We start from the raw sequence: 17,282 nt of genomic DNA, 5'->3' as shown, positions 1-17,282 counted from the left end.
TTACTTAGAGAGTTTAAACGTATGAGATATTCCATATCATTTCTTTCATTAAATACAGAGGTATATACAGGATGTTGGATTATACAATTTGAAATGAGAAAACTAATGACCCTTTTTACCACCCTTCTTTGCCTTTTTATGCGCCTTTTCACCCATCTCCTGTTCATAGATTTCTGCAGCAGATTCTCCTGCCTTTCTCTTGGATTTCGCACTCTTTACACCGACCACTATATCCTTCTTTCCGGATTTAGCAGCATTTTTGACTTGCTTCTCGGCTTCTGCCCACCCTGGTGCTCCTGCTTCAATTTCATATCTGAAAAGCGAATTAGTATTGTAGTATCTCAGATATATAGATCAAAAAGCTTACTGGTCTAAAGGGAGAGCATCAATAAGCTCCCTTTGCTTCTCCTTCAAAGCTTTCATAGCTTCGTCTCCACCTTCCTCCAATTCTTCTTCAAGCCCTTGTTCTAGAGGTACGAACCTATCATCTACAACCTCATCGTCCAAAGCTTCATTTGCATCTTCTCTACTGACACCGATATTCTCTCGTCCTGGCATCTCAGCCTCAATAGCACCAGAGACCAAGTCACCAAAGTGTGAACTCATCTTACGCATGATTTTGATGAACATGGCCAAGAGTTGAGATGATGGAAGAGACAATTCAGACTCAATGGCTGTCAGATCCTTTCTCTGCAACCCAACGGCAAGTAATATCGACGATTGAATACCAGTTAGCTTAATATTAGACTTCAAGCGACCAGTGAAATACAAATTCGCAAGTGTTGGAATGAGGTCCAAGATGACGTGATAATCAAGCATGTTATTTGCATATGACTCCAGGCGTTTGAGATCGAAAGGTGACATGATTTTGTCTAATTCTTCTTTTGAAAGTGGATTGGGTGCGGCTTCTGGGTCGGATTTTGAACCAGCATTTGCTGACTCGTCAATGCTCAAGGCCAAAACTGAAGGGAATTCACGGAATTGGTATGAAAGAAGGGATAAGAATCTGCGATGGAAATCTCTAGAGAACGCAGACTCCCATTCTCTATCTTCACTATTCTCCAAGGTGCGAACCATAACACAGGTGTGCTCTCCTGTCAATTCGTTTGGTGTTTGACGAAGATAGAGTGGTACAAATGAAGCCCTTTTCCAGAATCTGTGCAAAGGTTGAGTAAGGCCGTAACTCACACCAATATAATCTAGATTGTCGGGTCGCTTCTCGGATAATTTTGAGAAAAGGGGTGGCATCTTTCTGATGTCCCTCACCTTGATGTTATCCTCAAGAAGAGACGAACTTGTCAACTCCTCGTCCGTGACACGGGTGATTGTCTCTTCTACGTAGTCATTCGTATCTTCCGAGAGGTTGGTGAACTTTCCTTCGTAGAAAGCAGTAAGGAGCTCGAGCGCTTTGCTTCCATAGCCCATCTTAATGTAATCGGGATTTGTCGCTATTCTTACTACACGTGCTCCAGAGAGTCCAGCGAAGTCATCGTCTTGAAATTGTTGACTGACCAACCATGGAATAAGATCACCAGCTGCTCGCTGACCTCTACTCAGGCTGTTCATGACACTTTGTTTGCTAATTTTTCCTTCGAGAGCGACTTGAATTACGCAGAGAGGTTCTGGTAAGTGTTTACTGTTCTCTTCGATAGGTGGAACAAGGACAAACAGTTGATGAGCTGGAGCATCACTCATCAATTGAAGGTCATCTGGGGTATTTTTGTAATGACTCGCGACATAAAGAGCAATCATTTGCTGCAAAAACTTTTCGGAAACATCATGGAAAGAAAAGAGGGTATCACGATTGACGTTGAGCAGTTGACATTGTGAAGGATCTGGGCATCCTTGAAGAGTGTTTAATCTCGAACGAGGTAAAGTGGCATCAAGGCAGAGCAATTGATTGAGCCATTTCTCAACAGCGTCACCTTGTGCATAACGAATAGGTTCAGACAAGGTAATCTCTCTTAGCGAGCGACCTCCTGAGAAGCTGTTGTCGGCACCTTTAGCAGCAGCCTTGCCACTTGATCGATCAGCTACTTCAACATCTCCTGTTCCATTTGTTGTTCCTCTAGATTGTTCTCGGAGTTGTTTGATCAATTTTAAAGATAGAGATCTTCCAGTGCCTTCGTATCCATTAATGGTGGATGCCATGAATACCAAATAAGGACCCATAAGCTTCTTTACAAGTGGCAGCGGGATTGCAGCGGCTTCATCGATGACCAATAATTCGGCTTGACCAAGAACATGCGCATCCTGTGGTCTGATATATTGAATAGTTTGGCGATGTTGACGATGGATGTTTACTCGAACAATTGCTTTGTTAAAATCGGGGTTTGTAGATTGTATGATCGAGTAGTCGACGTGATCCATGTAGTTAAGAGCATCGAAACCTTTAAAGATGAATTCGAATAATGTCTTCAAATTCTCTGGACTTGGAGATGTGATAAAAATGTTACTATATCCATGCGCGACGGCTGCTGCCACAGCCACACCGAGCGCTGCAGACTTTCCACGTCCTCTTCCAGCAGTCAACGTGACAGTGTTCCTCAAGGTTTTCTCGGCGATGGCGTCTACGAAAGTGAGAAGAGCTTTGGCTTGATCCACTGTCTTTGCCAAAGTGACGAGAGATCCAACTGGCTGTGTGTCTTGTAGGACTTCTTTCATACTATCCAATTCTATCTGTGATTCGCTTTTTGGCTCGTCCAAATCTGGCGGAGGTAAAGCTTTCACATTCTTTCCGCCGGAGATAGGAAGAACGTTCAGCTCGTCGTCAATTACTAAACAGGATTCGCATTTTCCAAGAGACAAAATGAATCGTTCATTGAATCTGGCAGTAACGTCGTCATGCGCTTCGGTTCGATATCGAGAATGAATGTCCATAGACAATGTGTATAATTGCTTCAAACTGTTCATGCCTTTCAGTAATAAGACTACAAGTCCTCCACCCTCGACTGTTTCAATGGTTCTGGCTAAAAGGTTCGGTGTGATGGCTTCAAAATCCTGCAATATACACATCCCGAAAGTGTTTCCCAGGATTTTCTCGGTTTCCTTGTAGTAAACATATCGAATGTTGTGCAGCGACACGAAAAGTTCGAAAGGATCTTCAGTATTTGCTTCTCTAATTCCACGTTTGATTTCCTTCTTGATTTTAGTTTCTCTTTTCTTTCGATGACTACAAGTAGTATATTTATCAGTCTGCAGCTTCACAAGAAAGTGACCGTCTTCGCTACTGACCTCGTGAATCCTAGAAGCTTGTTTTTGTATGCCCACATGACTGATTTGTTCTGCTTCATGTCCATACTGGACATAATGTAGTGTAGATGTACAATGACATCCTTCGTTCTATCTCCAACAACGATAATGAAGCTTCGTTTCTTCTCTTGGATGCCATTGCGAATGAGCGCGGGGATGCGCTGATCCCTATTGATGTTAAGGTCAGCTATTGAGATAAATACAATTCGGAGTAGCGATTCAAAGCTTACACTGCTTTGCGTTGGCCGACCATAATTTGCAGTTGTCTGAGAGATCAAAAACCTATTCAATGGCGATATAAACACCAACAAATTGAGGTATTGATGCGCCGGGAACTTTTTTTTGGCGATTGCACTTATCTCGAACTTTTTTTCGACAGGCACTTGTGGCGCTAGAGCGTTTGAAGTCTAGCTGGTATGCAAGGCTATGTGTGGATAAGAACACTTTTTACGAGGCTGATGAGATGTAATCAATATCTGCCTGACAATTACAAAATAAAAGCAGTTTCAAGGATTTGTTTCTGATCATCGAATGTAATGTATTTAGAAGCTTATGGGTATTGTTAATTGTCTCGAGGAACATTTGTCAAACATGAATCTACCATGCTTTATCGCCAGTTATGCTTTTGGATACTCCAGATATGTACCATCAAAATTTCAAATTATAAAGCAATTTCTCAAAAATGCTTTATTGTAAAGATTCAATAACAAGAGCGGATGCTCCACCACCACCGTTGCAAATACCGGCAACACCAATCTTTGCTTTTTGCTCTCTCAGCACATTGACCAACGTGGTGACGATTCTAGCTCCAGAACAACCAAGAGGATGTCCGATAGCGACAGCACCTCCGTTGATGTTGACCTTGGATTCGTCTAATCCGAGGATCTTCATGTTTGCCAAAGCGACAACCGAGAAAGCCTCGTTGATCTCGTAATAATCGACAGCTGAAGCATCAATTTTGGCGTGCTTCAAAGCTTTAGGGATAGCCAATGATGGAGCGGTTGTGAATTTGCTTGGTGCTTTTTCTGCATCACCCCACCCAAGGATCTTTGCCAAAGGCTTGAGACCGAGTTCCTTCAACTTAGCTTCCGAGACGAGAACCAGAGCCGAAGCACCATCGTTAAGTGGTGCAGCGTTTGGTGCGGTGACGGTTCCTCCCTTTGGCATGAAAGCTGGTCTCATAGCCTTGAGCTTCTCAATGTTCAAGTTCTTAACCTCATCATCTCTCTCGACCTTGACATTTGGCTTTCCACGGCCACCACTGACTTCAACTGGAACGATCTCGGTCTTGAAGAGACCAGCTTCGGTTGCCTTTTGGGCCTTTTGATACGACTTGATAGCATACTCATCTTGTTGCTCTCTGCTAATGTCGTGATCGACGTGGCACTCTTCAGCAGCCATTCCCATATGCTCCTTTTTGTTGTAGGCATCAGTGAGACCATCCTTAAGAACACCATCTACCAAAGTTTGGTCACCATACTTAGCACCATTTCGGAGAGTTGGGAGGTAGTGAGGAACATTAGACATAGACTCTGTACCACCAGCTACAACAATATCGGCGTTACCAGTGATGATTGTCTGAGCAGCGAGAATGATCGCCTTGGTTCCAGAAGCACAAACTTTGTTGACAGTAGTACATACTACGCCTTCAGTAAGTCCTCCAGCAATAGCACATTGACGAGCAGGGTTTTGTCCCAAACTATTCAAATCAGTATTGGATCATCTACAAATAAGTGATTGACTTACTTTGCGGATAGAACATTGCCGAAGAAGATCTCCTCAACATCTTCAGGCTTGATTTCTGGTACACGCTCAACGGCAGCTAAATATTTGTCAGTCTCAGAGCTTTCGTTGCCAGGAAGATGTGGTGAACTTACCCTTGATGGCGATACCACCTAATTCGGTAGCACTCTTGCTAGAGAGGGAACCCAAGAATGAACCAATGGGCGTTCTCACAGCGGAGCTATAAACAGTGAATGATTAGCGTTTCTCATCTATAGAGAAGCTGTCACGAGAACAGGAGAGGACATGTATGTCTAGAAAACCATCCAAGTGGTGTCAATTTTGAGGAAGGGGAATAAATAGAAACTAACACAATATAAACTGGAGGAACTGAAGACATTTTTGTGAGTGAAATTGCAAGATTTGAGGTTTGTAAATAATGTTTTGGGAGAGGAATACACTTCAACAAAGCTGCGCCAACTATTTATAGTGAGGGCGGTGAGGTGAGCTGGCAAATCACTAATCAGCCCCGCCTGTAGCCTTGAATTCTCATGCCACTTTTGAATCTATGCTTTGTATGTGTTGAGAACAATGTGAAGGTTTCTCTTCGGACAATGTGAAGGTTTCTCTTCGGGCACCTGCAATAAACATCCAGTCAAAGACTCAAAAAGCAGCCAGATAAGTAATCTAAACCACCGGAGACCGAAGTCGGTAGACGATCTAATCTAATCAATCTCTTCATCTCCGTTCTCCACCACGAAGCCATTTTCCTGATTACCTAATGTGACAAGGCTGTATCATGTGATCTCAAAAAGTACCATCGCGAAACCTCGAGTTTTCGACGCGAGGCCGGTGAAGTTGTAGCTTCATTTTCTTGTCACCCTGTTATTTTCATACCATTTTTCTGCATTTTACTGAGTCGCAATGGATGACCTTTACGATGAGTGAGTCACCCTGACGTCTTCAGCTCTTAAGAAGCTTGATCATAGCTAATGTCCTTGCAGGTTTGGAAACTTCATTGGTGAGGCCGAGGAGTCGGAGGAGGAATCCCAACATGGCAATGATGCGAGCGCATACGTCTACGATGAATATCCAGAGGAGGCACCAGAGGAACCTACGGGGCAGGAATTGATGGACCTTGATGGTTCGTTATAAGCATTTTCTGGAGCTTAGAAGGCCATCAACTAACAACTTTACGTTTAGACGAAGGACCTTCGAATGCAGTAATATTACATGAAGATAAGCAGTATTACCCTACTGCGCAACAAGTATACGGAGAGGATGTAGAAACTATGGTGCAAGAAGAAGATGCGCAATCCCTCACGCAACCAATCATAGCTCCGGTCGAACAGAAGAAATTCAACGTCCAGGAGGCGGATTTACCACCGGTACATTTCGATCGAAGTTTTATGGCCGACCTCATGAATTACCCCGAACAAATCAGAAATATTGCTTTCGCTGGGCATCTACATCACGGCAAAACCGCATTTATGGACATGTTGGTTCTTGAGACTCATGACATTGCAGAGCGATTGGAGAAAAAGACCGGAAGGAAGAAGGATGAGCAATTGCGTTATACAGATATCCATGTTGTCGAGCGTGAACGAGGACTATCCATAAAATCTGCACCTATGAGCTTGGTGCTTCAAAGTACCAAGGGGAAGTCGCATCTTCTAAATATCCTTGATACTCCTGGCCATGTTAATTTCGTGGATGAGGTTGCATCTTCATTACGGTTGGTGGATGGAGTGGTTTTAGTTGTTGATGTTGTTGAAGGAGTACAAGTCAATACAGAGCGGATTATCAAGCATGCCGTTTTGGAAGGTCTGCCCTTGACTCTTGTTGTCAATAAAATGGATCGTCTAATCTTAGAGCTCAAGCTACCACCTACGGATGCTTATTTCAAGCTGAAACATGTTATTGAAGAAGTCAATACCGTGATCGAGGCTACTTTACCAGGTCAAGGCGAGAGCCGACGACTTAGTCCAGAAAAAGGTAATGTTCTTTTTGCCTGTACCAGTATGGGATGGTGCTTCACGTTACAATCATTTGCAAAAATGTATGCGGACAGTTACGCCCCAAAGAAGAACCGAGGTCCTAGTTTGAACAAAGAGGAGAGTGGTATTGATGCGCACGAATTCGCAAGGAGATTATGGGGCGACATTTTCTACAATCCCTCAAGGAGGTCATTTACTCGAAAGGGTGTTGAGGAAAAGTCAAAACGCTCTTTCGTCAATTTTATCCTGGAACCAATCTATAAATTGTACTCGCATACCATTAGTGAGAGTCCAGAGGATCTGAAGGGTACTCTGGAATCACTCGGAATATTCCTCAAACCATCACAATACAAGACGGATGCAAACGTCCTTCTGAAACTTGTCTGTGAACGATTCTTTGGTCCATCGACCGGGTTCGTCGATATGGTTGTACAACATATACCTTCTCCGGTGGAAGCTGCGGAGAAAAACTTGGAGCGTCATTATACTGGTCCGTTGGATACAACGGTTGGAACGGCTATGAAGAATTGCGATCAAGATGGTCCATTGGTCATTCAAATAACGAAGCTATTGAACACAAGTGACGCTACAGGATTTTACTCCTTCGGAAGAGTGTTGAGTGGTATTGCACGAGCAGGCACCCAAGTACGAGTCCTTGGTGAAGGATATTCAATTGATGATGAAGAGGATATGAGTGTTGCCACCATATCGGATGTGTGGATCGCTGAAACAAGATACAATATCCCCACAGACGGAGTTCCTGCCGGCAATTGGGTCCTGCTTGGAGGTGTGGATAATTCGATTGTCAAATCTGCAACAATAGTACCCCTTGTTTTGCCAAATGAGGAGGAGGCATACATTTTTAAACCTATCACCCATTTCACTGAGTCGGTCTTCAAGGTAGCAGTAGAGCCGATCAATCCTTCTGAGCTTCCTAAGATGTTGGATGGTCTACGAAAGATCAACAAAAGCTACCCTCTTATCACTACAAAGGTAGAAGAATCTGGTGAACACGTCATTCTAGGCACGGGAGAGCTCTATATGGACTGCGTCCTGCATGATCTCCGACGATTATATGCAGAGATGGAGATTAAAGTTTCCGATCCTGTCACACGCTTTTGTGAGACAGTCGTTGAAACATCAGCTATCAAATGCTATGCCCAGACACCAAACAAGAAGAATAAGATCACAATGGTGGCAGAACCTCTCGACCAGGGTATTGCTGAAGACATTGAAAGTGGAAAGGTCAGCATCAAAAGTCCTGCTCGAGTGATTGGCAAATACTTCGAGGAGAACTATGGTTGGGATTTATTGGCTTCTAGAAGTATTTGGGCATTTGGTCCCGACGACTTGGGACCAAACATCTTACAAGATGATACCATTCCATCCGAGGCAAGTACATTCCAGAAAGCACCTGTTCGCTTACCCCTTGTTAGTAGCTAGCCTCATAGTCAGGCTAGAGCTACTATTGTGAGTGCCTGCATAGGCTAAATAGCCGTTGTGTTGCACAAACGGAATTATTCGGCCCTTCTTATGCTGACTGATCTACAACAGGTGGATAAAAAATCGCTACTTAGTGTGCGGGATACCATTCGACAAGGATTTAGTTGGGCTGCTCGAGAAGGACCATTGTGTGAAGAACGTAAGTTTCGACCCATTTTTCATTTATCCTTTTCCCCAGACGTCTTCCCTCTTCCTTAACCCTATTGCTGCTAGGTCATCATACAGATCGTAATTGTGGACGAATATATTACTGAATTAATATGGAAACTTCCGTCCACCACTGTCACACAGACCCTTCAACTATAATCTTACCCCTGAACAGCTTTTCATTGGTTCATCTATCCGAATCAGTGCTAACATCCCTTGTAGCAATCCGCAATAGCAAATTCAAGATAACAGACGTGATATTGGCTCCTGAAGCGATCTTCCGGGGTGGTGGTCAAATCATTCCCACCTCCCGACGCGCATGTTATTCTTCCTTCCTAATGGCTTCTCCAAGATTAATGGAACCCGTCTACTCCTGTTCCATGACCGGACCTGCAGATTCCGTCACTTCGCTCTACACTGTACTCGCTCGTCGTCGCGGTCACGTCTTGTCTGACGGACCTATTGCTGGTACACCTCTCTATCGCGTCAGTGGACTCATCCCTGTCATCGATTCCTTTGGTTTCGAAACCGATCTTCGCATTCATACTCAAGGTCAAGCAACCGTTTCTTTAGTCTTTGATCGCTGGAGTATCGTCCCCGGTGATCCATTAGATAAAGACGTTATTCTTCGACCTCTCGAACCAGCAGGCGCACAAGCCACAGCGAGAGATTTTGTCCTCAAGACAAGGAGAAGAAAGGGTCTTAGTGAAGATGTAAGTGTGGCTAAATTCCTAGAACCAGAACTCTTTGCTAGTTTGAAGGAAACGGGTATTTTGGACGGGTAGGTAGGGTTTATCGAGTAAATCTATCAAACGCGCGTCCTGATGGAACAAAGAGCTTGGCAGAGATCTGTGAACCTGGGGATTGATTATCGCATACTACATAAAGTGTGATCGTTCTTCCAAATCTAGAAGAGAAGTGATATATCATATGGGCGTTTCGGGGTGGTTCGTGCATAGCGAATTGAAACTACTAAATAAATGAAAAATAATTAAGACCCGTATACTCCGTATGTATGCGTTTTGGCGCGTATGTGCAATTGAAAATTACGTCAAGGTGTGATCAAATCATAGTAAATTTCACGTATTAGAATCAGGCCACAAGAATCATGGGAGGTATCTCTGCATGAAACTGGGAATGGTGGGTTTCCCACTGCACTCTGTGCATGTTCATCTACTGCAGCTACGCTGGGATGTTGACAGTGGTGGTTCGAGGGTTGTCGATTTACTTTGATTATCTAAACTTAGTAAACTCGAAATCTACCTAACATGGTTTATCAGTACGTGCATTATATTAGTATATACACTATTATTTTTATATACAAAAAACGACTGTATATAATTATACACTTTCTTTATTTATTGGTATAATTTAATTTTTCTTTATATATATTATATTTATTTATATAAATAATATAAAAATAAATTAAAATAGTAAAAAATTATTTAAAGAAATAGAATTTTATAATATAAAGTATAATATTCTTAAGCTACAATTGAAATATCTATAAAAAGATTAAATTTTATAAATACTTCATTTTTATTATTTATAAGAAAACTTTTTTAGAGAAAAAATAATGATTAATAATTTAAATAAAAATATTAATAAAAGACTAATTTTGGTGTATTTTAAAGTAGTATACATACTAATATGATGTATATACTAATAAATCATGTTAACTGTCGAAACACGTAACCAATAATATAACATTACATATCACACTTTACCCTACATACATATAAAGTATATAAGTAAGGGTAGTATATATATATAGATATAGTAATTCCCTCTTCATATAAAGAGGTTAGACAGAAATAAACAATCTTTTTACTCATACATATTATGTATACACACCTTACTAAGTCTGCTCAACATTAACCTTATTAAACCTAATATAAGAAAATGAAAGAAATAATTTTAAAAACTTTAATAAATTATTATCAAATTAATAATCATTATTCTAATCTAGAATTAATAGTTCTAATAATATTTAATAATAATTAAATAAAATCGAGTAAAGAAGACTTTTCAATTCTAATTATAAAAAATTGAATTTAATAATTCAATATTGAAAATATAGAGATTATTAAAAAAAACTGAAAAAAATATTGAATACTAAAAGGTCTGACTAGAAAAATCGATGAAATACTCAATCTACTTCGTAGATATTATTCGAGTCTTTAGGAGACCCTCTAATATGTCAAATAAGGATTCTAATACATATTATAGAAATAGCTAGGATTAGATTTAGTGTCTCGTTTATCAATTACATGAAACCTAATCCCGACTATTAATTAGAAAAAAAGAATTATTATTGAAAATTTATTATTTAAACAATTAATTGGATAATACTTGAAATGATTTTCTAATTTAATATAATTTATGAAAAGCCTTTAGAATCTCTAATGATTTTATAGAAATTAATAAACCTTAGAGTGTTACAGCTCAAGTGTAGCTTGATATAACTAGTATTACCAGGAAACCTCACCTGGCACATAAGAGGGTCTGATGAAAGCCAGGAAGACCCTCGACCTTTAAGATTGTGAAATACTAAGCTTAATGCGATTAAGTAGATTCCGAATTTACTGAGTTTAGACGGTATGGTGCAGTGCCTCGAGCGCACACTCAGCATTTATAATATTAGAGCGCAGAACTCAAAAGCTAACTGAGGCAAGACAACTTACAAGAGAAGTGGAAGATCCTCTGATCAAGAGGGCTACTATTACTAGACGCTGGTGATCATTTTGAATGGAAATCGGATTGCAGATGCAACATGGGTAATGGATAGTGGATATGGAGTCGCTTGACTAATTACCTGCGATCTCTGCAGGTGTGCATATACACATGCGTTTGAATAAATTCAAGGCTCTCTGTCTGCATTTGATTCTTATGATTCTTATCTCTATGTTTCATTCTCATCTGCATCTGCATGTGCCTGACACACATATACTCTGTGAATAAGTGATGAATAATGACTGGATAGGTAAGGCCATGAATGGTACGTATGGAACATTGAGATACTGGTGCATACGAAGTAACCTTACATGACTTGATCCCACCATCCTTCTACTCACTCACGAGTCGCGACAGTAGGCGCAGAAAAAGAGAACACTGAAAGCTCTGTCTTTCTAGATTGATGAATCTATCAATTCACCCACTTGTTCGGTATGTAGATCGTAGGAGAAAAACAGGAAACCTCTATATTGTATGTATGCAGACTCCAGAGGGAATGGAAAAACTATTGTTCCCTCCATATATATCCCTGGGATTTACATTTCGATAGGTACAGGTACATGGTACATGTGTTTATGTATCAACCCTGGCTGTTGATCTGGAGTTGGGTTACCTCGCGAGTCGCGACCCGGAGAAAAAGCCAGACGCGAAACCCGCAAAATTGAAAGAAAATCTAGAAACAGTTCCTTTTCAAAATTCAATCAAAAGTTCTTTATATATTATAATTATTAAGAAAATAGAGATATATAGTTATTCTTTGATAAATCATGAATACAAGAATCTTTTTTTTTTAAAAAAATCTTTTATTTTTGTTTTGATACTAAATGTTGTTTGGGGTGTAGAATTTTGGTGGATCGCTTTTTCTCCGGGTCGCGAGGTTACCCGATTCATAGAGCGATGGAAGGGATGTCTACATCTGCTTTGTAAACATTGGGGTATGCGAGTTTGGGTGTTGGTACCTGGGAGTTGCGAATGTCATGTTATGTGTACGATTTTAAGTAAAGTTACATAGTAATATATAAATTTAGTAGGCGCTGTACATATACATGCATAGATATGGATTACATGTACGAGAGGAATTTGATGGATGGATTGTGGTAAGGCTACAATTACGCGAAAACGATTTCTCTCTGGAGTTGCCCAATTTTAATCATTCTTTAAACAGAATACAGAAACAACATCTGTATGGGTAGTAAGACCAAAGAATGCCGCTATGCGTTGGTATAATAAGGAGAGGAATTTAGTCTGTCAGATTGGTTCCCCTTACTATAAACATCAGTCCTCCAAAATGAAAAGTATGAAAGGATGAAAGATGATCCGCGGGCGCGTGGACATGCACGGATAATTGATTAATTCGATCTAACACTTCTTCCTCCCAACGCAGTCATCAATTGTACCTACACCCAAGTAGCTATAGTAAGAAATTCATAATCGCAAATGTTACCACTTCCTAACTCTTGATTCCTCTACATGCCATGTTCTCATCCTTCATTTGCATCAGACAATATATCCAATCAAATAATTCACCAGGTGGCATAAATGTGCCATAGAATTAATACATTTATGCGGCTCGGTGATGCCGATATGTATGTACTATGCATGATGTTCAAAAATGTGAATGGATGGAAGCGATGTTCTATCATAATGAACATGGATGATGAGGTTATTGATCTGAACGGTGGTTTGATTTTCATCTGATCAACGAACAAACGAACGAAGTGGTCGAATCACTGGGTGAGCCCAGGACCAGGACCAGGGTATGGTAATGGTACATTGGGCTAAGTGAGCTAAAGAATAATTGAGCATCATTGTCGGGGTAGAATGCTTTGTAGCTTGTACAACTTCTGTTCTAATGACCATTGGGGAGAGTGGAATGTTGAAGTTGATGCTGATAGGATGAAATGATTGATCTGGGAAATACACTTATCAATGAGAAATTAGGTTATGGCAATTCCCCAATGAAGAAACTCAATGCACTGGGGGTGGCAAGTGTGGATTGGAAGGTTTTGAATTCCATGGGGGTAGACTATGAAAAGAGGAAGGACGTCGCAAACTTGTCCAGCGTTGACTGATCTAGCAAGGAATCATAGCTGTGATCGTCTCGCAAACTTTGTGCCTCGTGAAAATCTCGTGTCTACAGTGTATGGACGAGGATAATGACTGGCCCAAGAAACGTAAAAGAGGCGAAGAGGCGGGGATTTACATATTAAGCACGTGTGATGGAATTGTTCTAGATTTCAAGGATTCAAATTTTTGAGGTCCCCGAAACCTTCTTTTCATGGGATTTTGAGAATTATGCTTATCTTGAGTGGAGAGCTACTGACAAGCGAAGACGAAGCAGAAGTTTGTACCTAGCCCCTGAATACGAAATAAATGGGTGGCATTAAATGTGGTGCAGTCTTGTCAAATGCGATGAGAAAACTTCAGATGAAATTAATAGTTGCGCATTAAAGGAAAGGAAAGACGAGGGTCTGCGTAAGCTTCGTGACACTTTTTCATCACTACTACCCCCGAGGCATGATTAATTAAGCCCTAGAGTTGCAATCTGCCAGGACGTATCTAGTGGGCCGAATGGTCTCGAGTACTTGGGAATGAGGGAATATTGTAAACAAGTGGAGATGCTGCTGTGTTTGTGGGGGTAGAATTTGCATGGGAGCCCTGTTAAAATGTCGACTTTTGGTAGGTCGACAAGTTTTGCAATATGAAAATATGGATTGGTGACACCTTTGCAGTAGGGATTGGAGGTTTGATTGGCTGTCAAAAGAGTCATTTATGAAGCGGGTTTGTGGTAATCTTTGACACTTGTGGAGATCGACGATGGGAAAGTTCTTTGGAACTACTAGAACTTTTGAACATTGACCACACTCGTTGAACTTTGGGGAATATTGTGACACAAATTAGACAACAAGGCGCAGAAAGATTCTCCAAGAGTTCCTCTTTGATGAGCACAGTACCTGTATTGTGGTATTACACGCACATGCACATGCATATGCCAAAATCGATATGTAGTACTTAAAATGGATTTTTGTGATCATACTCCACATTCGTAGTTCATTAATTGGGGACGAATCTGCGAGACTTTGAAAAGTATCAGAGTATTGCGGAAGTGATCTCGTATATGGCAACGGTCTTCCCGATCATCCTCGTAACGAGGAATTCCCTGCACTGGCTAAAGCGGTTTCATGGAAATTTTATGTCTGTCGTTATGATATCATCAGCCATCAAGACAGGTTTTCATCATTTTCCTTAACAAATTCATGAGATTATCATTCTCGAGGGCAGCCGCAACACGCTCCTTGTCAGCCAGTTGCTTGTTGACTTCATTGGCCTGACTGTGTGTATCCTTCTTAATCTTGACCTCGACTCGATATCCTGGCGGAAGAGCTTGTTCCAGACGTACTCGAACGCCAAGTCCAATAACAGTTGCTAGGGAGCAATGTGAAACCGTTGGCGTCAATTCGACCAGTACGCGAGACAGTGCTGCCGGGTTTGTAAGATCGGGAGGCGAAACAAGATGAACATCCTCAAGCTTAACTACTCCGAGAGACTCCAACGAAAGAGGGTGCTCGGGGTCGGAGATTGGTGCAATCAAGTCTTCAAAATGTCAGCTATGCAAACTTTAGAAAGCCACTGACCCTTTTTTTTTACTGAATTGTAGATAGTGCTAGTTATGGTAATGAATGGAGGAGAGAGGTATCAGGATGTTTGAATGTTGGATTTTGAGATACTGAAAATAGCAAGTATGATATGTGATGCGATGCTGGGATGTATCCAGCACCCGAAGAACAGCTAGTATGTTTAGAAATACGGGAAATGCTTACCATAGATTTCCTGTTCATCTATTGGCTCTAAGCCAGAATCATCCGAGTCTTCATCTGAGAAATCTGACATATAAAAAGGATCCAGTGCATAGGTGGGTTTTGCCATCAATATGCTCTGTATACCATGTTTCTTGGCCGAATAATCTCGAACCTGGCGCTTTTCTCTTCGACGTGATATTTCAGACACATTCAAGATCGTAGGATTCGCGTTGTCTGCCGATGCCATATTGGGCTGGTTTGGGGGCCACTTAGGGCTCTGCTATCTCAAAGGAATGGTTTTCCTGTGTAAGTTGGATACCTGACGAGTTCAACGTTGTGACTCGGGGTAAATATATTCAGCTAGACTTGCGAATCGATAGACAGCGGGTTGTTGAATGGATTGCAGGTTAGAGATGCAGAAGTTTGAGCTATGGTGTCTTGAGTCCTTGAATGGATATGTGATAATGACCAAGAAGTTTATCAAATTCCCTTTATCGATAAAGCGAAGTGGGATAATTCTCAAACCTGAGGCATCATATCTTTCTATGACTAATCATCCCATTATTGAGGGACTCCAATCACAAGTATTCGACTTGGAAATCGTAAATATAATGATAAATTATAAATAAGTTACACCAATGAAGCTTGCAAATATTCGAGTTTATACTGTCTCCTATGACATTTCCATGCAAGTCCCTGTTTTGCCTTGCTCTTTGTTGTTATAGTAGTCCTATTTCATAAAGTGTCTATCCTCATCTTCATCTCGTACAAAGTTTCGAGTCCCATATTAGAGACTAACTTTGACAGTTGTCGCATACTTCGTGCAATCCCATGGCCAGAACTTGGAAGTTCAAGGATGTATCGAAAGCTCATCTCAGAGGCTCAGAATCCAAAAATCCTGAAAAGGTTCATGAAGGATCAACAAGCACGAGCCATCTGCATCTCGTGGCGATCCTGCGCTTCCAAGGTTAAAGGTTCCGTGCTATACTCGTTTCCGTGCCGGAAGATCTCTAAACCTAGTCCCTTCATATTTGAGATTGCGAGACAAATGGAACTCGTCGACAAGCTAGACCCTCTGTGTAGCTTCAGATGATCAGATCAGCCAGTCCATGATCCGAATGTCCGTAATGAACAGTGTAGAATTTGAATCTCGGACTTTTATTCTTTTGCTTTCAAAGACACCAAGCTTTGATGTACGTTGCAGGTAAATTAGACTACCACTGCCTGTGCGTCCTACGAAGCCAATGGCCTTTCTATGCCCTTGTCGACAAAACAAACACGGTAATCAGGTTATGGCGGCAATGATATCTACCTTTGTGATGTACTCTTCTGTGCAAAGGATCGCTGGCTCGAGGAACTGCAAGGGGGAGAAATTGGAGTGGAGAGATTATCGATCCATCTGCAGGATATAGCCAATCTTTGTCTATCGACGCCCAAAGCCATCAAATTTCTTTCTCTACCTCCAGCAAAAGAACACTGGACCATAACAAGACCTGCATATATTCTTCCCTTGTGAAAAATCTTCAATGGGCATGAGATATTGTTGATTCACCGAACCATGTTGTCGGGTTCGTCTCTGCTTGTCGAGTGGCTGCGGGTTTGGGGCACGGAATCATGAGGTTAAAACATCCAATCTTTTGGCTTGTCCTGAAATCTCAATATTCCTTGTCACAGCCGTATCGCATGTGCATTGTTCGCTGCATTTGCTGGCCATTGCATCCCACATCGCTTGAGAACTGATACCCGGCGACCTTTTCCGGGGCTGTTTAGAGGCTAGTACAGTGTTTGCGGGGCAGTAGTACTTGTCTAGAGATCCTGGAATCCACTCACCATCTAAAGAAAGCATTATTAATGGGGCCGTTTTCTAAGAATGTGTTGAGAATGTGCAAAAATACATTAGATAGATGCAACATGCACAGCGATGCTTTCAATATTGAATGGTTCTTCGTACACTTTCGTATTCTCCTGCACATGCCCCCAGTACTTCGGTATGGAAGTGCTTTTCACACACCGCCAATGCCATGAAATCACTACAGAAGTCTTGAAACGGACAATATATTTGTTGTTATACAAAAGTTGCTAAGCCGCCTTAAGTCCTAAACAACTAGGACTTTTCGGGGATATAACG

At 41.4% G+C, this 17,282-nt stretch overlaps 4 protein-coding genes across 4 annotated transcripts; 1 reads left to right on the top strand and 3 right to left on the bottom strand.

Moving 5' to 3' along the window:
- Positions 1-102: 102 nt before the first annotated feature.
- On the bottom strand, positions 103-3,505 carry EAF01_002883 (uncharacterized protein; the record flags this gene model as incomplete). Its single annotated transcript, XM_038911137.1, has 4 exons — positions 103-313; positions 368-3,172; positions 3,235-3,420; positions 3,483-3,505. The coding sequence occupies 4 exons, from the start codon at positions 3,503-3,505 to the stop codon at positions 103-105; spliced, it is 3,225 nt and encodes a 1,074-aa protein (XP_038774059.1).
- Positions 3,506-3,765: 260 nt separating this feature from the next.
- EAF01_002882 (uncharacterized protein) lies at positions 3,766-5,374 on the bottom strand (the record flags this gene model as incomplete). Its single annotated transcript, XM_038911136.1, has 4 exons — positions 3,766-4,951; positions 4,999-5,074; positions 5,130-5,215; positions 5,346-5,374. The coding sequence occupies 4 exons, from the start codon at positions 5,372-5,374 to the stop codon at positions 3,940-3,942; spliced, it is 1,203 nt and encodes a 400-aa protein (XP_038774058.1). The 3' UTR covers positions 3,766-3,939.
- A 524-nt stretch (positions 5,375-5,898) lies between these two features.
- On the top strand, positions 5,899-9,406 carry EAF01_002881 (uncharacterized protein; the record flags this gene model as incomplete). The annotated part of the gene is made up of 5 exons (XM_038911135.1): positions 5,899-5,918; positions 5,979-6,118; positions 6,178-8,363; positions 8,526-8,613; positions 8,844-9,406. The coding sequence occupies 5 exons, from the start codon at positions 5,899-5,901 to the stop codon at positions 9,404-9,406; spliced, it is 2,997 nt and encodes a 998-aa protein (XP_038774057.1).
- Positions 9,407-14,290: 4,884 nt separating this feature from the next.
- Positions 14,291-15,668, bottom strand: EAF01_002880 (uncharacterized protein). Its single transcript, XM_038911134.1, has 2 exons — positions 15,176-15,668; positions 14,291-14,948 (listed from the first exon to the last, which is right to left on the bottom strand). The coding sequence occupies exons 1-2, from the start codon at positions 15,399-15,401 to the stop codon at positions 14,569-14,571; spliced, it is 606 nt and encodes a 201-aa protein (XP_038774056.1). The 5' UTR covers positions 15,402-15,668; the 3' UTR covers positions 14,291-14,568.
- Between the last annotated feature and the right edge of the window lie 1,614 nt (positions 15,669-17,282).

Source organism: Botrytis porri (genome assembly GCF_014898465.1).
Source record: "Botrytis porri strain MUCL 3234 chromosome Unknown BPOR_003, whole genome shotgun sequence".
Lineage (NCBI taxonomy): Eukaryota > Fungi > Ascomycota > Leotiomycetes > Helotiales > Sclerotiniaceae > Botrytis > Botrytis porri.
Note: the sequence above shows the minus strand (reverse complement) of the source record. Positions and strands in the feature narration are given on the sequence as shown.

Excerpts from the sequence above, each read along its gene's own strand:
- EAF01_002880 (XM_038911134.1), bottom strand. The coding sequence starts at position 15,401 with ATGGCATCGGCAGACAACGCGAATCCTACGATCTTGAATGTGTCTGAA. Across the intron at positions 14,949-15,175 it reads AGATGAACAGGAAATCTATG|ACTTGATTGCACCAATCTCC; the intron begins GTAAGCATTTCC and ends GACATTTTGAAG.